The following is a 25,148-nucleotide window of genomic DNA, read 5'->3' on the forward strand; positions in this document are numbered from 1 at the left end:
AAGAAAATTTAAAAAAAAGTAATTTATTTTATAGCAAATTTAAATTTGTTAATTCAATTATTAAACTAAAAAATTATAGTTTTATCTATAATATTTATGTTTGTCAAACTATTTAAATGTTTAAAATTTTAATCTCCAGTGTCTAAATAATATATACTCCGGACTTAATTGACCAACGGAGTCGAAATATTTATTATTTTAACTAAGAATTGAATTATTTATTTGTTAAATTTTTTTTTTAATAAATACACAAGGCATTGATTCAACCCTAAATTTTTATTTCTTTTTTATATAAACATAATTTTGCAGCAGTTATGTTTAATGTCTTATCAATAATAACAATACATTTTATATGTTATAAATATTATTAATATTTCAAATATATGTTTTTCAATTTTTAATAAATCAATCTATTATATTTTAGGAACTGTTATCATAAAGTTTCCATTGAAATTACCGACTAACTCAAATTTAATACTAAAAAGAAATAAAAATGTTTAAAGACAGATTTCATAATTAATTATATTGTGGTACATTTTTAGACATTATTGAATAATTCATATTTAAATCAAGGTTAAATCCAGTTCAATAAATTGCATAATATATAATTTTTTTTATTCGCACTGACACACCACCAACTCGAATTATGCAAAAAAACGGTATCCTTCTCTATTACGTCTTATTAATGTGTTGGTATATAAATAGTTACTTAGAGAAGCAACTAACCATCATTCAAACTAATATCATCTAAAGAACAACATGAAATTCGTAAGTCATATACTATTAAAGATAATAATCATCAATTTACTTATATGAATTTTAAACAAACTACTATCAGCAATGAAAAATAGTTTTATATTTTTGGAATATACACTAATGGACATTAAAGACTTAAAATATAAAATATAAAAAAATTATGCTTGACATTAAAATAATGTATTATATGAATTTAATGTAACATTATTATAATATTTATTTTACAGACAGTCGCTATTGTCGCTTTGGCTATCGTAGCCCTCGTTGGGGCCGACGCTAACAGCAAAACACAAAAAGCTGGAAAAAGAAGTATTGGTGAACTCGATTCAGGTTTCGGATCAGCAGATTACACTTATGGCTCTGGTTTGGGATACAGTTCTGGACTAGGTTTGGCCTCCGGATTGGGCTACAGCTCAGGATTAGGATACAGCTCTGGTCTCGGCTTGGGCTCCACTTGGGGCTCTGGTCTCGGTTTGAGCTCCACATGGGGCTCTGGACTTGGTTTGTCTTCCAGTCTCAGATACGGTTCCGGATTGGGTTTGGCCTCTGGATTGTCTGGATATTCATCAGGTTTGGGATTATCTTCCGCAGCTTACGCACCAGCTTACGCCAGTGCTGCCATTGCTCCAGCACCTACCGCCGGACCAGCTTACCAAATCTCCAGAGAAGTGCATGTCATTAACCGCCACGCACAACCCGTCTCTGCCCCATACCCAGTACCAGTAGAACACAATGTAGCCGTTCCAGTACCATCTCCAGTCCCATACGCAGTAGACAGGCCATACGCCGTGCGTGTACCACAACCATACCCAGTACCAGTCGAAAGACCAGTACCATACGCAGTAGATAGGCCAGTCGCTCACCCAGTAGCTTCTCCTTACCCAGTTCCCGTCGTCCGTAACATTCCAGTCCCAGTTCAACAACCCATCCCAGTTCCACACGTCAAACAAATCCCAGTACCAATTGCTCAACCATACGCCGTTCCAGCTGTGCATTCAGTTGCTATCGCCGCTCCAGCCACCTGGTCATCAGCTTCTCTTGGACACAGTTCCTATAACTCGGGATACGGACTATCCGCTCTCAGTGCTGGATATGGAGCATCAGCCCTCCACGGCGGTTACAGCTCATGGGCTCCATCAACTTACGGATCATTGGGATACAGTGGACTCGGAGGATTGTCTTCGTACAGCAAACACGGCTGGCACAAGAAGTAAAAAGTAACTTTAGTACCACATATTTCACAAAATTGTGATTTCTGTACTGTGTACATAATGTTTATAGTTACTCATTAAGATCTTTTTGATTTTTGTCATCATAAATGTTAAATAACTCATTCCATAATATCGTAGCGTATGCAATGTTAATTCAAATAAATGCGTTAAAAAAAAAAAATCAAATTTCTTTTAGTTTACAATAACGTACTCTATTTTTATCTAGTCACTTGAGAAACTTATAATAACTACTTTAATACAATAAAAGTAGTAGTCATACGATTTGTGTTTATAAAAAAATGTATAAAAAACTAAAATATTATTTAAATAATCTATTATAATTTGTCATAAAATCATAAAAAAATATTTTCCCTTTTCAATGATTACTAAAAACATTTTTCTTTATATTTGCTCATTTAGTATAACTATAATTTTTTAGTTTAATAATTGAATTAACAAATTTAAATTTGCTATAAAATAAATTACTTTTTTTTAAATTTTCTTTTATTTGTAGCCCCAAAAATATAAGTTATTTATTAGTTTATACAATTTTTATTGAAAAAAAATGAAATAAAGTATTGCATGAAACCAGTAGATTATAGTTAAGACATTTTTTTAGATAAGTATTATTTGATTTCTGGTTAAAATTAATATCGTTGTACGCTTTGATGTATATATATGAAACATAATAAATTAAACGAAACAGATATACAAAAAATTACATTGAATTTGACTTTAGAGGTTGATTACAAACAGACGATAAAACTTTTTTTTTTTCTTTATTTTATTCATACATTACATTAAACAACCTTAATATTATTTTATTTCGTAACTGTACAAAATATATTTGAATTACTCCTATTAAACGAGATTACAGATAATTTTTATTATTTCTTCTTAAGATAAATTTTACTAGTTTTATATTAATTTACGTTTAAAAAATGATCTATTTAACACTTAAACAAAATTTGCTTTGATTTTTGAGTACATTATTTTAATACGTTAAGTAAGTACGTAATTCAGGCAGAGTGCACACGTGCCAGTATGAGCTATACTCGCCGGAGATACTTATTATAAGATTATACTCTTAACATGAACTAAAAATGCAAAAGATGTTTTTAAAAAATTATTGTATTTGTCATATTTTTTCGATTTAACGTAATAAGAAGCATTATTACACACATTATATTATACTGCAACAAAACCAAAATTAAAATAAAGTAAACAAAAGTAAGAAGTGAGTTTAATATAAAAAATATGTAATAGCCCATTAAAATGAGCTATTAAATTATGATTTTTGTATAAAGAATCTAGAAAAAAAATTTCAAGAGAAACCATAAGAGCTTATATTTGGGTTTTATATACCTACAGTTATTAAAAACGCGTAATATGCACATTTAATATAATCTTATTCCTTTAAGTTTCTACAATTATTAACACTAACCAAATACCTGGAAAAAATTCGATATAGGTCAACTATATTTTACTAATTTGATGTTCACTAGTCACAAAATTTGTATTATTTTTGCACAAATATTTTTAAAAAAATGCAATAGTTTGTTTAATGCTATATCTTAGATTAAATACAATTAGCACTCATATGCAAAATCGGTCAAATAATGACTAAGTAGGGAAATAACACAAACTATGAAATTATGATGAAATATCGAAAATATGTTTAGCTGTTTATCAGAAAGAAATGTATTTATTATTAAATATTTTTGGTAAAATAATGCCTCATTCCTCATCATATCTATATTTCAAACACTGACATTTTTAGAAGAGAGAATTATTTTTAAAATGAGAGCTTTCTCTATTCAATATTCTACTATTAAATAGGACTTAACGTATAGATACTAAATAATTTTCGGGTTTAACGTCTCCAGGTCAAATGAAAACGTTATTAAATGAATAAGTAAAATTTAATTTTTGATTGCATATGTTCACGAATTGAGTTAATTTTTAATGTATATGTAATATTTATTATCATATTTAAAGCAGAAATTTCGTTACTAAAGAAAAAAAAAGAACAAATAAATCATAATAGTCTGATCGTTTTGGTTTTATGAAATTCGTATCATAATATTTAGTCATTATTTTTACAACATTATATTATACTGCACAAATTGTTTTTGATTTGAAACGATATGATATGCCAACTCACATAATTACAATAGAAATCATTACTACGTAATGAAAAGGTGAATAAAAATGAACAAAGCAATGATTTGATAAGACCAATTTATTTCAGTCGTAATAGTCTATAAAACAGACATAATTAGATGTACTCGGTACACATCGCTAACAAGTATTGTACAAAAGCTGAACATTTTTTTGAACACAATATTTACAATTTACTATAATTTTATGGAACTAGTTGGTGAGACATCAACAAATTACTTCTTGTGCCAACCGTGTTTACCGTATGACGAAGAAGCTGAGACATCAGAGTTGTAGTCAGCGCCATAATTCGATGCACCATAACCAGATGATCCATATCCGGTACTAAGAGCAGACGCTCCGTATCCTGCACCGTATCCAGATGATTCATACCCGGAAGCGAGGCCAGATGTTCCGTAACCGGCATTATAGGTAGAAGCAAGAGGAGCTGCGGAGTAAGCGATTTGTGCTGGGGCGGCGACGGCGTAAGGTTGAGCTACTGGTACTGGGATTTGACGGATTTGTGGTACGGGGACAGGTTGTTGAACTGGCACTGGGATGTTACGTACAACTGGCACTGGGTATGGTGAAGCAACAGGTTGAGCGACTGGCCTCTCTACGGTGTATGGTACGGGTCTTTCGACCGGAACAGGATATGGTTGGGGAACACGTACTGCGTATGGGCGATCCACTGGATATGGTGCTGGAGACGGTACTGGAACGGCTACGGTGTTTTCTACTGGTACTGGATATGGAGCAGAGACGGGTTGTGCGTGACGGTTAATGACGTGCACTTCTCTTGAAATTTGGTAGGTAGGTCCGGCGGTTGGTGCGAGAGCTATACCAGCTGGTGCAGCGATAGCAGCATTGGAGAGAGCTGAGCCGTAAGAGGCGCCGGACAATCCCAATCCGGAGTTCAAACCTAATCCGGAACCGTATCTGAGACCAAGACCAGAGCTATATCCCAATCCGGAGCTCAGACCGAGACCATTGCTGTATCCCAATCCGGAGCTCAGACCGAGACCATTGCTGTATCCCAGTCCGGAGCTCAAACCGAGACCATTGCTGTATCCCAGTCCGGAACCATAACTGTGTCCGGTAGAGCCAAATCCTGAATCGAGTTCGCCAATACTTCTCTTTTCGGGTTTTTCAGTTTTTTTAGTTTTGCTACTTGCGTCGGCCTCGACGAGGGCTACGATAGCTAAAGCGACAACAGCGACTGCCTATAAAACGAACAACGGTTTAATTTGTATATTTTTTGATAATTTAATAAACTCTATTTAAAATTGATTCAGTAATTGCGCTACAATTTGGCAGCCGACACTTGTACAAAAATATTTTATACTTACAAATTTCATGTTGTTGTTTAGATTCTCTTAGTTTGAATGATGTCAATTTGAAGCTCCAATCATCTTTATATACTAAAATATGTATACAATATTTCAAAGAAGGGCACCGCTGTACTGAAAGCAACGAATCCAGTCGGTGACAAACCGGTGTGCATAATATAGAAGGCATTATTGAATAAGTTTCCGTCATCGTGCTCAACATTATAGTTTAATTGTATAATTATTCATGATAAATCGTCTTTAGATTGTTGCATTCGTTCCATATTGCACTTATGTCACAGTAATCATTAAGAAACACTTTATTTCCATGAAATTTTTATTGCCAAAAAACGTTTAATTACAATTATTTTTTTGTCGACATATAATTATCTAATGTAATATTAAGCGTAAGAAGTGTTTCGATAAAATATTGATTGTTTTTCATTGATATTTTACAACAGAAATGTTCATTAAAAATATTAATGATGAGTAGTGGCTTTTTTTTTTTAGAACTCGTATTAGACGCGATATTGTTTCCCTCCAACATGAAAACCATTATTGTTCCAAAAATCGAACATCAGTTGATCAACTACGTGGGCTTTAAAAAAATACACTACTGAACTCATCTTGGTTGATTTGTTGTTATCTGGTGATTTAAATGCATAAATAATTATTATAAATTTTATTCGGAACATTTATTTATTTATAAGTTAAATTTGTATCACTAGATGTCATAAATTAAAATCTTTATTTAATTTCGAACTGTGTTATTAGAAATCGTTTAGGTTCAATCTATTTTGCATGTTATTAATAGATTTTCAAAAATAGGTTTTTTTTTGTATTTTTTTTATGTTTAAATACACATATAAGTGTATAAGATTTCTTACATTGTGATTTCAAAACAAATTATTTTCTCTGCAAAACTGTAATTTTACCATGTTAAATATATAGGGTAGTTTCTATTAAGTAAATTAAATCAAAGGTACTTGCAAAATATAGGCCAAGTTATAAAAATAAGTTTAGGGAATTAAAAATAATAAGATCTTTGAGTTATATTGGCAAACGATGTGAATTATTTAATATATAGTCTGTATCAAATTTGCGGTGGGTATATAATAATATTTAAATATTTTTGTTCGTCTTTGTCTTTTTCAGCAAGAATTCTAACTCTAATTATGTTGCACCTGTTTTTAAGTATTCTTTAACAAAATCTAATCAGAAATCAGCTTATACTACTGATTAACATAAATAATATATTACTTCAAAAACAGATATTTAATTTAATAGATTTTTTTCATTTTCTATAAACAATCATGAAGATGACGTCAAAAACAAATATAGTACACCTCAGTTTTTCAAATAAGTAAAATGGTTACGATATAAAATCTAATAATAACATTAAATAATGTTCGTCAAAATTACGTGAACATTATTTGTTATCTAGTTTTTATTACAAAAGTATAATCAGGTAGTCTGTCAAATTATTAAAAAGTTTAAATAGTACTAATCGTTTTTAAATGAGATATGATTTATAAATCGAATTCTGCTATTAGAATTCGTTTATATTTATTATATTTTATGTGTTATAAATAGTTTTTTTAAAAATTTATATAAAAATGAATTGTTTATACATGTTAGAGGATTTTCACAAACCCTTTGTATTTTTTTTAACTGTACTACTATTAGAAATAAAGATATATATTCACATTCAATATCTTTAAATTTGTCTTGAATACAATTTTTTAAAACATTTACCACTAAATAAAAAACTAGTTTTTATGTAATATAAAATATTCAAACGACTAAAATATATTAATGTTCTACTTTATCCAGCGTATAACAGTTTTGAGTGTAGAAAAAAAATAGTATTTGAAATTTAATTTAATTTTTAATCTTCCTAAAATTTAACTACTTATATACGGGTTAAATATTAATTGTCACTACTACAATTGATCATTTTATTGACATAAAAAATAGGTGATTTATTTACCTGATTATGAATTTTAAATTAAAGAATAAAATGTGTGCTGATATAATTTTGCTATGTCAACACTTTAGTCATAATATTGTTCCTATTTATCCAGCAAAATTGTATAAATCCAAGATTAAGTTATTTATTATCATAACATATAAATAATAAAAAAAAAATTTAAATGAACTGTATACTTAATGAACTATGTATGCTTATTTTTGTATAGCTAGGGCAAGTTATCGATTTTATAAAACTCATTAAAATTAAGTTAATTAAAACAATTCAACAAATTATTAGAAAAAGTTTTTTTTTTTGTTTTTAATAAATAATGCTTAAGTTATGTTGACATCATTTCATTATATAGACGATAATGATAAGTTAGTGTAAGTACTATTAGGTTTGCAAAAACATCTTATTCGAAGATGTTTAAAAAAAATTATTTATTATTATTTAATTATAACAATCAATAATAAAAATGCTCGGAAGGCTTTTTTTTTTATACAACAAAACAAATAATTTTCAAATATAATAAAATATATCACATATTTTTGTTATTTTTTCTACCAAAACTTTATTTATTATTAGGTAAGCTAATCAAAATTACATTATATTATCGCCTTCTTAGTAAAACAGCGTTTCTAGATAATTTAAGATTTTTTTTTAAGGAACATGTTTAAAATGTGATACACACAATTTTATGATTTTATTAAATAATTAATCTCTATTATTTCTTGAGATAATTTACATTTCAACAACGTATTTCTATTGTTCGCTATACAAAAGTAGAGTATTTTTATTTCCTCTTGAATAACTTTGAAAAATTAAGATATGTGGTATCGCCATGGAACAATAATGTGTAGTGATAATAATATATTTCAAAATTTTTTCTAGTTAATTAAAAAATCGTTTTATTATAATTAGTATTTTATTGAAAAAAAGGTATTTTATGAAAAATAAAAAAATATACGTTAATTAGTTCTATAAAGAACTATAGAAAAATTAAGTTAAAGAAAAATCTAAATATCTTCGTTAAGTTAAAAACTTGAACTCAACTTTAATTCATTAACTCGTTCATGCCTAATTTTGTAATTCAGAATACAGAATATTACACCATATTTAATATAAACAAATATAAGTATAGTAGTAATCTTAAGAAACAAGAGTATATTTATAATTAAATCGCGAAATTAAATGATTTTATAAATTTTGTTAAGTTATTTCGAACATATAAAATTTTTATTAATTAACTTGAAAATTTAATAATATATTTTTACTGATTTTCTAGTTCTAGGCGTGATTACTTGGATAAGTACCCACTAAAATGAAAAATATTTCTATGCTACGATATAATCCAACAAAAAGTTTCACAAACTCGGGACCCTTCAAAGTTTCTTAAACAAAACTTTTAAACGCATACAATTCCGCGCTCTATTTATTATTTATAATTATATTTTTTATACTTTTTAGTCAATGTTAAAAAACGTTTATTTAAGCTTCGATGGAAGCTGAGAATATGTACATTTTACTATGTCTTATTTATCGTACACAAGAGCGAGTAATGAATATAGCAGATTAAACAAAAAAAAAGTTAGCCATTGAAAATGTTACACTTTCATACAACTTAACTTAAATCATACATAATATAATCTCAATAATTATAATTTTTAGTGTTATAAATTCAGAGGTATTATTTTTTTTTTGTCCTAGGGGATTATTAATAAGAAAAAAAATATTCAAACACTTCCCTGCAAAGAAATATTTTTTTTGTAACGATCTTCCAATCTTTAAGAGTAGAGTAGGTTTTATAACGTTATGTTGTCTAAATTTCATTTCAATTCTTCCCTAGATTGTGTTTTTATGCAATAATACAAAGCTTTCATTTAAGCTTTTGATTTAAAACTGTACTTAAAAATGCCGACAAAGTTGTTATAGAGTTGTTCTTATTGAGTGGAAAATATAAAGTTTTAAAAGTGTAGTAACTCAATTTTCTTATAAAAATTTTTTTTTATATTTAAATATAAAATAAAAAAATCGTGAAATATATTAACAATTTGCTAAATATTATACGTATTTTAGAAAATAATTAACTGAAACGGCTGAAAAACTGTTGTTAAGATCTAATAATCCATATCATGTGTCATTAGCCGTTACTAGCGTTTAATATTGAACTAAAAGAAGTTGTTCTGTATGCCAATAAAAAGCTGAGACAATAAAAACGATTGATTGTAATGCGGTGACGGTATAAGGTTGAGTTGCAAATACTGGAATAAAAAAAATATATTAAAAGATTTGATTTGAATCGATATGATATGCCAACTCACATAATTACAATAGAAATCATTACTACGTAATGAAAAGGTGAATAAAAATGAACAAAGCAATGATTTGATAAGACCAATTTATTTCAGTCGTAATAGTCTATAAAACAGACATAATTAGATGTACTCGGTACACATCGCTAACAAGTATTGTACAAAAGCTGAACATTTTTTTGAACACAATATTTACAATTTACTATAATTTTATGGAACTAGTTGGTGAGACATCAACAAATTACTTCTTGTGCCAACCGTGTTTACCGTATGACGAAGAAGCTGAGACATCAGAGTTGTAGTCAGCGCCATAATTCGATGCACCATAACCAGATGATCCATATCCGGTACTAAGAGCAGACGCTCCGTATCCTGCACCGTATCCAGATGATTCATACCCGGAAGCGAGGCCAGATGTTCCGTAACCGGCATTATAGGTAGAAGCAAGAGGAGCTGCGGAGTAAGCGATTTGTGCTGGGGCGGCGACGGCGTAAGGTTGAGCTACTGGTACTGGGATTTGACGGATTTGTGGTACGGGGACAGGTTGTTGAACTGGCACTGGGATGTTACGTACAACTGGCACTGGGTATGGTGAAGCAACAGGTTGAGCGACTGGCCTCTCTACGGTGTATGGTACGGGTCTTTCGACCGGAACAGGATATGGTTGGGGAACACGTACTGCGTATGGGCGATCCACTGGATATGGTGCTGGAGACGGTACTGGAACGGCTACGGTGTTTTCTACTGGTACTGGATATGGAGCAGAGACGGGTTGTGCGTGACGGTTAATGACGTGCACTTCTCTTGAAATTTGGTAGGTAGGTCCGGCGGTTGGTGCGAGAGCTATACCAGCTGGTGCAGCGATAGCAGCATTGGAGAGAGCTGAGCCGTAAGAGGCGCCGGACAATCCCAATCCGGAGTTCAAACCTAATCCGGAACCGTATCTGAGACCAAGACCAGAGCTATATCCCAATCCGGAGCTCAGACCGAGACCATTGCTGTATCCCAATCCGGAGCTCAGACCGAGACCATTGCTGTATCCCAGTCCGGAGCTCAAACCGAGACCATTGCTGTATCCCAGTCCGGAGCCATAACTGTGTCCGGTAGAGCCAAATCCTGAATCGAGTTCGCCAATACTTCTCTTTTCGGGTTTTTCAGTTTTTTTAGTTTTGCTACTTGCGTCGGCCTCGACGAGGGCTACGATAGCTAAAGCGACAACAGCGACTGCCTGTAAGTTGAAAATTAGTTTAAAGTAAAGGTGGTTCAAAAACCTTCTATTTGTGGATGCCCCAATAATTTTCCATGATCCAAAATCCAAATGTATAAGAAATTAAATATATTTATTACGCATAATAAAATTTGTATTATGTTTCTCATTGTATAATAATGTAATAATATAAATCATTCTGTATAATAATTTGATATAAATTGAAATGAATCATAAATTTCTAAAAAAGCCACTTAAATTGTTATGTACAATATTTTACCTAATAATTGCACCTTGTCAATTAGTATTTTTTTAAAAAGTTATTTAATGATATAATAACAAAATCTATATTGTATCGTTTATTAATATTATGTTTCTACTACAACAATTTATATCTATCACATAAAAATTATAAAATTATTAGTGATATATTTTCGTTTTAATTTAATTTTGGAAAAGATAATTGCTTAAATTTTCAATACTTACGAATTTCATGTTGTTATTTGAATGGTTTTGGGTTGAATGATTATACATTTAAGAAACAATCAGCTATTTATACTAAATTTAAATAATCAGTAGTTAGGAAATGTGTGATGCTGTAACCATTTGCATAAATCCTGTTTGTTCACAGATAACCATAAAGTGATTCTTTTGACATATTGTGTAAAGGATTTTCAATAAAATAATTTACCTAAAATCATCTTCTTATAAATAATAATTCGAATCTTATTATATGTGTTAGTGTTTTACATATTCAAATTATATCAATATAAATAGTGTAATATAATGAATAAATTATCTCCTTTTTTATATAAGGACGAGATATTTTTAAACAAAGGTTAATAAACTGCAGTTAATCAATTCGGTTTTTTTGTCATAGTTATTTGTCAAACTTTAAAAAAATATTTTTTTAAATTTTGGATTTGGTTATTTTTATAACAGGATTAGTTTATTAAGAGTGAATATGGGGCATTTATTTCAGTAAAATTTTTCAAATATTAAGTGTAACAAAACATTCGTTAAAATCAGTTTAAAAATAAATATTTAAATGAGGAGCTTAAAAGTTAAAAATATTAAAATTAGCATCTTTAAAAATCTATATAAATTGTAATATAAACATTTTTATTTGGGGAGAGGAATTTGAAAAAACTCTAAAAAATGTTTTTTAATTGTGTTTTCTATAATGATTAAATAAAAATATTATCGCAGAAAATAACACATATTTGTAATATTAGCAGAAAACTTTTTTATTTATTCTGCCTTTTAGGGACTCTAGTAGATAATTATTATTTACTTAATAATTCTGATTATTGTGTTATAATGGTTGTGAAAATATGAATTAACAAAAATGTACTTTAAAGTAATAAAATTAAAAAAATAATTGTTTAATTTACAATTATAATTTAACACTCAACTCCTATAACATCCATTTAATTATATTTTTTTCATGAGGTTTTGTTAGATAAAGAGAACTTCTTACAAATTTTTCTAAGGGTGGTGTATTGCATACATTTTACTAAGTCAGCATTTTAGTTTAGGCATTTTTCTCGATTGAGAAAATTGAAAGTGGATGTCATATTTTTTTAACAATGAAATAATTAAAAAAATGTATAACAGTTTTTCTTAAATAGTCTTGTCTGAAAGCTCTAATTATAAACGTTGTGTTTTTACTCTTATTATTTTAACTTTATTTTAGATTTTTCGTATTCTGAATAAGAAAACACCATTTTTTTTTTTTTGCTCATATAAATATGGAAGTTTGCTATAATTAAATATGTAATTGATTATTGTTGAGTTGGCAATTTTGGTTGGGTGAATGACTACCATCCACCACAGGATTACCTCTGATTAGATATTATCCTAATTTGTTAAAATCAAACACACAACCTATTATGCTATTTAATAACAAATACATTGATAAGTTCTAATTTAATATTAATTATATGTTAATTTAGGAAGAATTATTCATGTGAAAGAAAGTATTGTAAAGAATACTGGAAGTTACCGTTTTACTGACTAACATAAATCCAGTTGGTGACAAACTGGTGAACTATAACTTTACTATTGTGCAAGGTTTAAGTTTATAGTTTCAGCTGTTTAAAAGGTGGGCAAGAACTATTCATGCACTCAGACCTACATGACTTTTAAGCGCATCTCCTACCAAATTATATTAATACTGTTTCTTCATATAAGTGTTTTTGATATTTTTTGTATACCAAACACTATATATATATATATATAGAATGTCATACTAAGACATTCCTATAAATGTTCAAAGAGTCCTATCTCCCTGTTGAAGTTCAGTATCTCTTTGGGTATTGTGTAAGGCTTTGTTAGTATATTAATATTTTCAGTATAAATTTACATTTGGTTTATCTTCTCAGGTCACGCAACTCGATCATCATAACAAACAATCATTTGTATTTATCGATATTTAAAAATAACAAAATTAAATTAAATTTCCTAATATAATTTTATAATTAAGAAACATTGAATAATACCGCAAAAACTGGATGTGCAATGCACATGGCCCATAAGGTTTAAGAATATAGGTAAAGGTGTCTACTATTTTTAAATAATGGCGAGGAAGAAAAACGGAGTAATTATCGGTAAACAGGTCCCCAGGCTAGTAGTTGCAGTCATTGGTGAAATTTAAAATAAATGATTGAGGATTTAACTTAATATGTACTCTTAAAAGTATTTCTTTATAAATTAAAATGTAATTTTCATAATTTGGAGAGGACTACGCAACCCCTAGTTTGCAGCACTGCCATTGAGACTGATTTTTTTCCATAAAACCTAAATAATGGTTTAAAAAAATGTTTAAAATATCATTTACTTATTATTTTCTAAATTTTTAAAAATCATTGTTTCTCATGCTGTTTGAATAAATATTTTTTCAAACCCTTCAATTTTAAATTCATTTACGTTTGTGTTTGTAATCTAAAATATCATACTTTAACGATACAATGATTACAATGCCATCAAATGGATCAATTTGGAGCGGTGGTTAAGCTTGGAACAGTTAAATATCTATTTTAATTTTAGTCGTATCAATCTAAAGTACTAGTAGAATTATTAAAAGTTTTGTTTAGGAACAAAAAATATTTATTCACATAATGTTATGATGAAATGTGTAAAATAGTAATTGTCTCAAGTTTAACCACCACACCATGTTAACTCATTTCACAGCATTTCTAAATTTATCATTAAAAAACTTTAATACGCCTTTACCTTTTATTATTCTCTAGATAAAAATTAATCGACGACTACTAACGTATCTATCACAAGCTAGTTTTATAACTAATTGATTTGTTACCGACTGATTCTTAATATATTTTTGTAATTTTAACAAACGAAAATTTCATATGTACATAATCATACCTTGTGTTTATGTATAAGTTACGGAGAATAAAGTGCTCTCAATTAGATGTTTTAAAATGCAATTAACAAATTTTCAAATTAAACAAATTATTTTAAAATTCAATAAGTTTTTTTGTATTTAAAGATTATTTCAAATAATTTTAAAAAATATTTAAATATTCACTCAATACTTTATCATTAAAATATTAAAAATATTTTTTATATCACCAGTCATTAAATTGAATTTCAAACGAGTTGTATACGATTCAGATTATAGGCGGTGTCTTTTGATAAGGTTATATTATTATGTAAGTGGTCAAGTTCAATTTTTAATTAAAAACTCAAAACTACCATAAGAGTTAATTTTTTTTAACTTGATATAATAATGGATAACAAAAAAATAATAAAATCCTAATGAGTAAATTTTAAAGACTTAATAAAAAAAATGAGGGATAGTATACTAAATAAATTATAATGAGTATCTAGAAAACCTATTTTTCAAAATAAGATCATAATTTTCAGTTACATTATATAATTTGAAACAAATGCTCTAGACAAAACATATCAAAGTTGTTTTTTACATCATTATTTGTATCAATTAAAAAAAAAAACAAATTAACCAACTAATTATTTACTAAAAATTGCTAACAGGCAAAAAAATAAACCGAAAATATAAAAATTCAATAATTTTACAGTAAAGCTTATGGATTGATAATACAAAATTATATTGTTTATTTTATTTGTAATATTTAATTTTTAAACAAAACTATTTCATATAAAAATAAAAATAAAACTCAATATTTATATAGCAAGTAATATATAATAAGATAAAAAAAACAGAATAACAAAAACTCTAAAAAAAAGGTAACTTTATAATAACTGTAAAACTTTTTTTATGTATATTAATTTAATACACTGCAATTTTTGTTAAATAGTAAAGTTAGGACTGTAAAACAAAATTATCAACCATCTTGATCAATCATTCTCTCAGTGATATTGTACTTTTCTACACAAGTCTACAAAATGATAATAATAATAAAACATAAGTTTTTATTTAATAATAAGTTTTAAATTCAGCATATGAAATTAGTTAATTGTTAAGTATTTTAAACATTTAACTATTAATAATGCTTCAACTTTTTATAGAAATCATAATTATTATTTCAATTTACCTTCCATATAGTATGATTTATAGTAAACAAGGTAGAATCATGGTCATCTTTATTATTTATGCTATCATTATTTTTTTTCTTTGCTAAGGTAATGGAAATAAACTCACCCAAATCACTATCTATAAATTATGAATAGTAATATTTCAATAATTAATAAGTATTAAAAATTTTTTGAAACAACAAAGTCAATAAAATATAGAACATTGTTAATCTACATAAAAATTAGAATTTTTAAATGTTACATTTTATTGATACAGTAATGTTTTCTGCAATATTTTATCACAATATTGAAGAAAAATAATAATATCCTGATAACATAATATTTATTATATAAACTACTCTACTACTATGAAGTGCAGTAACTCCACAATTTTGAAAAATGAGGTTATGTTAAATTCTCACTAATTGAGTAGCATTTTCTTTTTATTTCTAACATAAATATTTCAAAGACTTCATTTAAAATCTTTTGAAAATAGTTTTTAAAATATATAATCTAAATAGAAATCATATAAACTTAACATTAAAACACAATTTCCCGACATTTTAATTTATGGAAGTTTATATTTCGTATATTTTGCTAGTAAATAATGACTATTTAATAGCAAAATATACGTAAATATAGAATGAAAATCACACATGGGAATTATGCTTTATAACAATTTCATATTTGATTAAGACATTATACATAAAAATTTAAAAATGTTATATTCAATATAATAATGATTTAAACATTGATATTGAAAATTCTATAATCAACATCATTAACCATATATCTTTGAAATCCAAATACTTTATTAAAGTATTGATATTATTTGAGAGTCCTGATACAAATAATTTTCTATGATTTCATATTAAAAAAGAAAAATGACTTGATTAAGTATTCTAACTTATTTAGCATCTCATAATTATTTCATATTTTTAAGAAATTTTAAATACAAAAATATTAATAAGTATAAAAATGTAACCAGCATATTGTAAAAATATAAAAAATTAATTTTATGTTAACTATTGCCCAATTTTTTATATCTATGCAGAATTTATTATTTTTAAAAATAGTTTTTAAGATCACAATTTGAATCTATATTTGATATAAATTATCTTTAAGGTTATCGTATCTTTTTTTTTTAAGCAGGTATTTATACATATTATTAGATATATATATATTATATATATTACAATATGATATCATACTTTTATACAATATTTTTTTTATATAAAATATACATTTTTTTCAAAAGCAAAGAATTTTATCTGTTTTAATCCCACATTTTGGGGGCTTTTCCAAGATAAAACAGAGACAAATTTATCCTTTTTGTAATGTTTTTGTTTTTTAAGATGTATGCTATGATACATTATTAAATTTTATTAATTGATATTTATTTTTTTAGTTTTGCATGTAAGAAATAGCACCTAAAAAACTGCAAGGCTATTTGGGGAACAATTTTAATCAGTTTATTTTGGTTTGTGACCATTGACCATCATTTTGAGATGTAGAAAAATCAATGTCAATTTTTTCAGATAATGATATGTACACCATTTCTAAATGGACAAACAATTTGTTAAAAACACTTAACAGACAAGTTGTCTACTTTACACCTAATTGAATAAAGAATAATGCTATGTTACTTATTGCCAGAACAATACAACTAGAAGTAATAAAAGATATTCATGATATTAGACATTTTGGAGTGATAAAAAATAGAAGATTTAGTAAACAAAGAATATTCAATAGCTCTATAGGATTTATATATATTTTTGTTGTAATAAATGCCTTTTTGTAAGTTTTGCTAGCTATTTCGAAGAACTACTTCAATAGAAGTTATGAAAAATATGAACAATCTTAGAACCATATTTGGAATTTAGTTAGACTAGTAATGGACATCTGTAATAACATCTAGTAATAACATCTAGACTTCCTAGAGGTTATAGACAAATTGAGCAGTTAAATAATTTAATCATTTTATTTGTGTCTAAATTAAATATTGATAGGTCTGACGAATGGTATAAAGTAGTTTCTAAGGTCTAGGTGGCTTTAATAGCTTCTATCAAAGCTCTATTGGTATGACTCCCTTTAAATTGATTTTAGCAGTTAAAATACGCCATCCTCAGTAATTTTCTATATGTGAAGCTATTGAACAAGATTATGCAAAAAGTTATGTCGATAATTTTGAAGAAGAGAAATATGAAGGTAAACAACATATTAAAAGTTCAATGAGAACAACAATTAAGATACATAAAAACCTGCAACATTACAAAATTGGTGATCCAGTAGCTGTTAAAAGAACCCAAATTTTACCAATATCAAAAATTGCTAAGAAATACTTAGGATCCTATCGTTTGACTGGTTACTGCGGACATAAAATGTAAGCTGTGTTCAAATTAGGTACTCATGAAACACCAATCAAAACTACTGAAGTATCAGACTAAATGAACCATTTGAAACAAGACAGTTCTGATTCAGAGCTGTATATTATTGATGAAGAAGATGCCCCTTTCGAGACGGTCTTAATTTAAAGAAAGGTGTATTGTAGAATTTATTCATTTATATATACTATTACAACAATGTATGCAAGACTTTTATACAATATTTTTTTTATATAGAGTGATCAGTAAATAAGGAAATGGATTTCTGTTGTTCTCATTGTATGTTATAATTGACCTGTTTCCTTACTTAATTAACATTCTGTATAAAATATACATTTTTTTCGAAAAGCAAAGAATTAAATCTGTTTTAGTCCTACATCTATATATACTAAAAAATAACTAATTAGCTAAATAATACTAGCCTTCCGATCTTTCAATTTTTACTACTTTGTCTTTCACTAGTGAAGCTATATTAAAAAGATTTTCTACCGTATATGTAAGACTAAATGGATCAAATGCAAATTTGTAAAACCCAACTGGTTTTCCATTATTAGCTGCAACAGCACATTTTAAACAATTAACTACTCTCATAAGAGTTTGTTGTAATACATTGTCTCCAGATTCACTGTCTACCTGTAATTATATTTTTATTTATTAAAAATATTATAAAAAAAAAAATATTGACTGGTGTATCCCAAGGTTAGCTCCCATTTTCAAGCTAACTTAACATTAAAGGTAAAAAACACCAAAAGAAAGAAAATTATTTTTTTGGTGTTAGACCCACTCCTATAGATTAATTCTAATATTAATAACCAGAGTCATAAAGATTTTTTAAGAATTATTTTCTTAAACAAGTGTATTGAATATGTACATAAAATAGCCATTAACTTTAAAAGTAACTTATATTTAAGTAATTTTTGAAATACTATCTCTATATTGTTTATACCAAACACATAATTAAGTTAGCACTTATATGTTTTATTACAAAACTTTTTAGGAGGATCATTTAAATATCTTATCCTATAAGATATAAGTTTCTATTTATTGAAATTACTAACTGATTTAACTGTATAGAAATAAAAAAACCCAGCACAGGGGGGTCGCGGCACAGTGGTGACGTGGTATAGATGGATTAAGTATAATGATATCTGACAGTGATTAAAATCACTATCAAAAAAAAACGCTTCGATGCAAATCTTTAGATAGTATTTAATTTTAAAAAATTGGTGGACTATTCCAAAAGCTACATTATCTGCTAGTTCATTATTAATATCCTAATTAAGATAAAGTATGTAGAATGAAAAAGGGATTATTAAAAAATATTATTTCTCATAAAAAAATAATGTTGATCCATACACTTTTCAATATGTCATAGCATTATAAAGTTAAAAATTTAAAAAATAAAATCGAGAATTTTCACACAATAATAGCATTCGGTAGCCATTTTCACCGTGAAGATAAAATAAAGTTCGAAATTTTTTTTTCGCATAATAAAGTAAATTACATTAGCTTTAATTTAATATATATATAAAAGTGTCAGACTTTCCGGAACACTTTCAAAATTTAAGTTGAAAAAGTCAATTTTTTGTGAAAAAGTTGTCATTTTGAATCCCCCCCTGTAGGCAGGTCAAAAGTCAGATTTATAAAAAAAATATACCAAATGATAGGTAAAGACATCATGCATCTACAAAAAAAAGAATTATATTGATCCATACATCTTTCGAGAAGTTATAGCATTATAAAGTTAAAAATATAAAAAAGAATTTTTTTACAAAAATCGTATTTTTTTTATTAAGTTTAATGTCTGTTTTCACCATGAAGATAAAATAAAGTCCGAAATTTNTCAGCTTCGCATCGAAGCTAAAATGTATACATTACCACATCAGGAGTAACTTGGGCTTCTAGTTGTCGCTTCTGAGATCTTCTAATTTCTCTTTTTACTTGAGTTTCTGTCATTGGCTGTGACTCATTTTCTTCTATTTTAATATTACCATACACGTGTAAGTCAAAATAATTAATATTTTTTACAACACCTTTAAAAAGATTGTCTATATGAACCAAAGGATCTTCTTTACCACTACACGATTCAATCTAGTTTAATTAATAACATATTAAGTTAATAAAATTATTATTATATTAAATATATTGACATGCAATTTTATCTATGAAGGTGTTAATATCAAATGTGTTGTCCATTTCACTAGTTTCTTTTTCCATTAGCCAGCTACAAATACGATAAGACTCTTGAGTCATTTTAAGGGATAATGCCTTATATGGTACGTAACACGATTCTAGAACATATTGCATTTAAACATAAATTAACAAAAATTAAACTAGGCAAAATCATAACTACCCAGAGTACTTACTCATTTTCTCTGATGTTATTTTATTTTCAAGGTTTACCATTATTTTCATTTCTTTGTCCATATCTGTTAAATCATCGACTCCCAAAGTTTTATCAACAACTTTAATAAAAATAAAATATTTATTAAATTGTTTTTTAATAGAAAAAATTCATTGAAAAAATGGAATCAATCCAACAATAAACATATACACCATGACACCTAAATGCAGCATGATCATATTTATACTATATTTTTTTAGTGTATTTTATTTTAGTCAGAATATCAATAATAATACTATTTTACAGTTTCATATTTAGTTTTTACATTATGATAACCAAAGCTCAGAACTTAAATGCTAAAAAATACCAAAATAAGCACATAAAAATGCATTAATAACTAGTTAAATATGCAATAAAATATAAGCTAAAAAATTACCAATTTAAAAATCGCTAATTTTTGACACTTTTTCAATTTCTTTTACTTAAAACTGCCATTATATTTTTAGAAATGACCAAATCAATAAAAAAATTTTTTTTATAGATTTATGAGGTATTTACCTATCAATTTGTATATTTATTTTTATAAATTTGACCCTTTACCTGCCCACAAGGGAGGATTCAAAATTACAACTTTTTCAACTTAACTTTTGAAAGTGTTCTGGAAATACTGACACTTTTATATATATCTTAAATAAAAGCTTATATAATATACTTCAATATAAAAAAAATAATTTCGGACTTTTTTTGTTTTCATGCTGAAAACGGACATCAAAGTTGATAATTTAAATACAATTTTTGTAAAAAATTACAATATTAAATTATTAAATATCATTATCATACTATATGTAATTGCTATAATAATTATTTATTCATATATTACACTTATAAATCATAAAACTTGTAATCAGGATATAAATAAGGAAATAGGAGATCATGTTGCTTTTTATATAATCCATAATTTTTTTTTAATTAAACCCTATCTACAGATTTGCAACGAAGCATTTTTTATGATATTGATTTTAATCACTGTCAGATATTATCTATACTGGAACTAACTATGCTATGTCTCCACTGTGCTAGGTTTCTTTTTTTAATAATAGAATTTTGATATCATTGAATTCATATTTTCAAGAAGAATATAATTTTATATAGTTTATTTTTAAGTATTTTGATTTATTTTTCTCTGAAATACTAATTAAGTGGTAGCACATATCTAATTTTAAATTCAATTATTAGTGATTTAAAATTAATTTAAAAAAAAACAATTTTTTTTAGTGTCAACTAATATTTTACATATTATATAATATCTCATAAGAAAATAATATAAATAAAAAAATATATTATATATTATTTAATAATATATAAATTACTTTTTAATCTCTCCCAAAAAATTGATCAAATGTCAGATACAAATTATTGTCAAATTAGTATTTTAGCTTCGATGCGAAGCTGAGAAGGTATTGGTTTTACTAAGATGTGTTTTTTTTTTTTTTGTCTGTTGCCACTTTTTCTCAGCTCTCATAGGACCGATTTCTTTCAAAAATACGTCAAAAGATCACAAATCGTATCTAGTTGAAGACATTACCCTTAAAAATTGAAAAAAATTCCCTCGTTCCCCGCAAATGGGGGAAATATCCAAAAAAATTACAAATTTAGAAATCGCTAATTTTCGAAATTTTTTCACTTTTTTTTCTTAAAACTTCCATAACTTTTTGAAAAATCAACAAATCAACATAATTTTTTTTTATACTAAAACCTTAGATATTTACCTTTCATTTGATATCATTTTTTTGAAAATCTATCACTTAACCTGCTCATTGGGGGGGATTTAAAATGGCAACTTTTTTACAAAAATTAATTTTTTCAACTTAATTTTTGAAAATGTTCCGGAAAGACTGCGTCCTTTAAACATATATCAAATTAAAGCTTATTTTATGTACTACAAAATGAAAAAAAAAAATTTGTCCCGACGACCTATCTTCTATACGCAAATGGCTACCATATTCAAAAATATGCTATTTTTGTATGAAAATTATGGGTTTTGTATTTTATTTTAATAGAAGTTGATGTTGCTTTTGCAATTATCCAACAATTTTTTAAAATTAAACACTATCTACAGATTTGCATCGAAGCGTTTCTTATGATAGTGATTTTAATCACTGTCAGATTAAATCTAGACTGAACCCAACTATGCAATGTCTCCACTATGCCGCGACCCCACTGTGCTACCGTTTTTTTTTTTAATGTGTTAATAAAACAAAAATTTGATGACATTTCTATTCTGAGATGATAAAATATAATGTGTTGAAAATTTTAGATGTTAGTTATATTGGTTTAAACCTATTTCATAAAATATATGGAAAATGAATTTTATATTCTATTATATTATAATAGAATATAAAACTATTATTAAGTATAATACATATTTTTCCAATTAATATTGCTCTTTTATTACAAGAAGGGTTAAATAAAGGAGATCAAGTAATAATATTTTTGTACAAAAATTAATTTTATTAAAACTTTTCTTTTACTAAATATGCAAAAATATATTATAAATAACTATAATATACAATTTTGTTAAAAAATTATGAATTATGCAATACTATGTGAAACAAAATTTTGTCTGAAATAGGGGTATTATGAAATAAATTTGTATCAAACCAATTATCAATATGTTTTTTCTAACAAACATGAATTTGTCTAAAGTTCCAANCCAATTATCAATATGTTTTTTCTAACAAACATGAATTTGTCTAAAGTTCCAAGCTTTCATAATGATACGACCAAATATACGTGATCATATTGTAAGTATAATACTTGAAAGTATAGCCCACTAGGCTATAACATTGACATGTTAATACATGCTATTTAGGGGTTAAATTGCTTGAAAAAGCTAACTACGATATATCTGTCTTAGTTACTGAGGTTTTCTATTTAGTTTATATTATTTTAGAGGAACTACCAAGGGTCACACTACAATATATATATACATATATTTAGGACTTTTGGTTAGCAACGATGGTAAAATTTTATTGCAACATAAAAAAATAACTATGTTAAATTTAATTTAGTAAAAATTAAAGTAGTTGATGTAAAATTGAATTTAAATGGAATAAATAATTTACAAAATTATTTGTGATTAATTGGTATGAGTTGTTTTAATGAGTAGTTATAAAAATTAATTACGACTCAAAAGGAATAACACATTTAGATGCTTAGATGATAGTTCCTATCCACTTCATGAAAAACTGTGTGCATTTTATATCATTAATTTATTTTGCACTATGGTAGACTGAGATACTGGGAAGTTGGAGAAATTCATCAAGACCTATTATTTATATTTCAAAATACTATGTATAAACAAACAAAAAAATAGTGATATTGTTTAGTAGAAAGCCTGCGCTACTTAGACCTTGATAAGTTGGGGTCATTCCACCAGTGATCATGCTTGTTTCAAATCAAATTGAAAATTTCAATTACTAATTATTAATATATTAGGCAATGTTTTTCGAAAATAGTTTTTAATTACAAATACTATATCACTCATATTTTAAAGTTAAACTATCTAAGCCATATTAAAATATTACTTGTTATTACGTAAGCAGCAGATAATTAACCATTAGATACTTTAAACATTGTTCCTTGGGCCTAAACAAAAATTATTTTTTTTTAAAAGTTTTTCTTTGCTCATTGTCAAGTACTATTTTCTATATAAAAATGTGATGTAGCTTGAATTTCAAGGTGCTTTGGTTGGTCACAAAAGAAAAAATCAATTAATGTATAGACCCTATAAATATCTTAATATATACTTAATTTACAAAATTATATCTTTGTATCTTATTATTAAATTACAATTTAATAATATGAAAATTTTTTTAGAATTCTCAAAATAATGTTTTACTCTATATTTGGAATTTGTAATCTAACACCATTAATGTACAATACTTACAATCATTTAAATAACAACTAAATAATGATTAGTTCAAAATGTTTTAAATATAATTCGTAAAAAAATTAATTTTTTTATAAAGCCAACCTGTTATAAATTTTTGTATATTTAAAAATACTAACTTTTTTCATTCAAAATTTCAATCATATTTTGAACAGTCTTTAACTGTCTCTTAAATGCTTGAAATTCTTCTTCAGCCAAAGTCTCGTCTCCAGTTAAGTTAAGACTTGATCGTCTGTTCATATTTTGTTTTAGATATATAACAAATCACTATTGCATATAGCTAGTAGGTAAAAAAAACGGAATTTTTTCTCAAAAAATAATAAGACCAAATAGAACTGAATATTGTATAATAAAAGAATGTGAAAATATTACCTAACAGAATGTAACGTCGTGCGATATTTTTTGTAGCTATTTTGCTTTAGAAGCATTATAAATATTTTCGCGGTAAATATGTCAACGGATCTTATCATTACTACTCGCTATTTAAATTCAAAGAAATTTCATGATAAGATGAAACTAGGTTATATCTGACCGTTATTGATATAGTGTTTGAAGACAGGCTATGTGTCACCCTCTAGTGTTTAATTGAACTATTTTTATTTTTAAAGAATTATTATCAGTAAATAATTGATTATTCTCCATTTGATATTTATCATATTGTTTTAAAAAACCGTTATTGCATTAAATTCTACAATGTAACTGATTATCGTATTTAATTCAATTTTCTACTTTACATACACTTTAGCTAAAATTAAATAACACGAATTTTAAAGTTTATCCTTGTACAATTTATTACAGTATTTAAATAGTAGAATTACCAGAAATATTATTTTTAAAACGTATTATTTTTATAATAACATTAATATTTGGCAGAATTTTATAATGTTAATAAAAATTCTTAAAACAGTAAATTATTATGGACAGTAATCCAACTACTAGTGTAGATACAGATCATGAATGAATATCAATGGTATCATAAACTCTTGAGAGAAAAGATAGCATGTATT

At 26.6% G+C, this 25,148-nt stretch overlaps 3 protein-coding genes across 14 annotated transcripts; 1 reads left to right on the top strand and 2 right to left on the bottom strand.

Moving 5' to 3' along the window:
* The first annotated feature begins 656 nt into the window (after positions 1-656).
* Positions 657-2,052, top strand: LOC126905936 (skin secretory protein xP2-like). The gene is made up of 2 exons (XM_050686113.1): positions 657-768; positions 984-2,052. The coding sequence occupies exons 1-2, from the start codon at positions 760-762 to the stop codon at positions 1,968-1,970; spliced, it is 996 nt and encodes a 331-aa protein (XP_050542070.1). The 5' UTR covers positions 657-759; the 3' UTR covers positions 1,971-2,052.
* A 2,139-nt stretch (positions 2,053-4,191) lies between these two features.
* LOC126905933 (zinc finger protein 512B-like) lies at positions 4,192-11,589 on the bottom strand. 11 transcript variants are annotated; one of them, XM_050686110.1, is made up of 3 exons: positions 11,433-11,589; positions 10,799-10,967; positions 4,192-5,049 (listed from the first exon to the last, which is right to left on the bottom strand). In XM_050686110.1, exons 1-3 carry the CDS (start codon positions 11,478-11,480, stop codon positions 4,364-4,366), a joined length of 903 nt encoding a protein of 300 aa, XP_050542067.1. In that variant the 5' UTR covers positions 11,481-11,589; the 3' UTR covers positions 4,192-4,363. The 11 variants fall into 11 exon arrangements, with proteins under 11 accessions (XP_050542067.1, XP_050542064.1, XP_050542061.1 ...); XM_050686107.1 differs by having other exon boundaries at positions 10,763-10,967; XM_050686104.1 differs by having other exon boundaries at positions 10,727-10,967.
* A 3,235-nt stretch (positions 11,590-14,824) lies between these two features.
* Positions 14,825-24,638, bottom strand: LOC126905937 (uncharacterized). 2 transcript variants are annotated; one of them, XM_050686114.1, is made up of 8 exons: positions 24,514-24,638; positions 24,261-24,421; positions 20,212-20,310; positions 20,000-20,136; positions 19,724-19,936; positions 18,268-18,478; positions 15,482-15,600; positions 14,825-15,325 (listed from the first exon to the last, which is right to left on the bottom strand). In XM_050686114.1, the coding sequence occupies exons 2-8, from the start codon at positions 24,379-24,381 to the stop codon at positions 15,272-15,274; spliced, it is 954 nt and encodes a 317-aa protein (XP_050542071.1). In that variant the 5' UTR covers positions 24,382-24,421; positions 24,514-24,638; the 3' UTR covers positions 14,825-15,271. The 2 variants fall into 2 exon arrangements, with proteins under 2 accessions (XP_050542071.1, XP_050542072.1); XM_050686115.1 differs by lacking the exon at positions 24,514-24,638 and adding an exon at positions 23,777-23,837 and having other exon boundaries at positions 24,261-24,379.
* Positions 24,639-25,148: the final 510 nt, after the last annotated feature.

Source organism: Daktulosphaira vitifoliae, unplaced genomic scaffold (genome assembly GCF_025091365.1).
Source record: "Daktulosphaira vitifoliae isolate Bord-2020 unplaced genomic scaffold, ASM2509136v1 Scaffold_4, whole genome shotgun sequence".
In the NCBI taxonomy this organism is placed as follows: Eukaryota; Metazoa; Arthropoda; class Insecta; order Hemiptera; family Phylloxeridae; genus Daktulosphaira; species Daktulosphaira vitifoliae.

Bases quoted from the DNA above. Each gene is read 5' to 3' on its own strand.
- LOC126905933 (XM_050686101.1), bottom strand. From the start codon at position 11,480: ATGTATAATCATTCAACCCAAAACCATTCAAATAACAACATGAAATTC. The intron at 5,351-11,432 runs GTAAGTATTGAA...TTCGTTTTATAG, and splicing joins CAAATAACAACATGAAATTC to GCAGTCGCTGTTGTCGCTTT.
- LOC126905937 (XM_050686114.1), bottom strand. From the start codon at position 24,381: ATGAACAGACGATCAAGTCTTAACTTAACTGGAGACGAGACTTTGGCT. The intron at 20,137-20,211 runs GTAAGTACTCTG...AATATGTTCTAG, and splicing joins AATAACATCAGAGAAAATGA to AATCGTGTTACGTACCATAT. The intron at 15,601-18,267 runs GCTAGTATTATT...CATAATTTATAG, and splicing joins AAAAATTGAAAGATCGGAAG to ATAGTGATTTGGGTGAGTTT.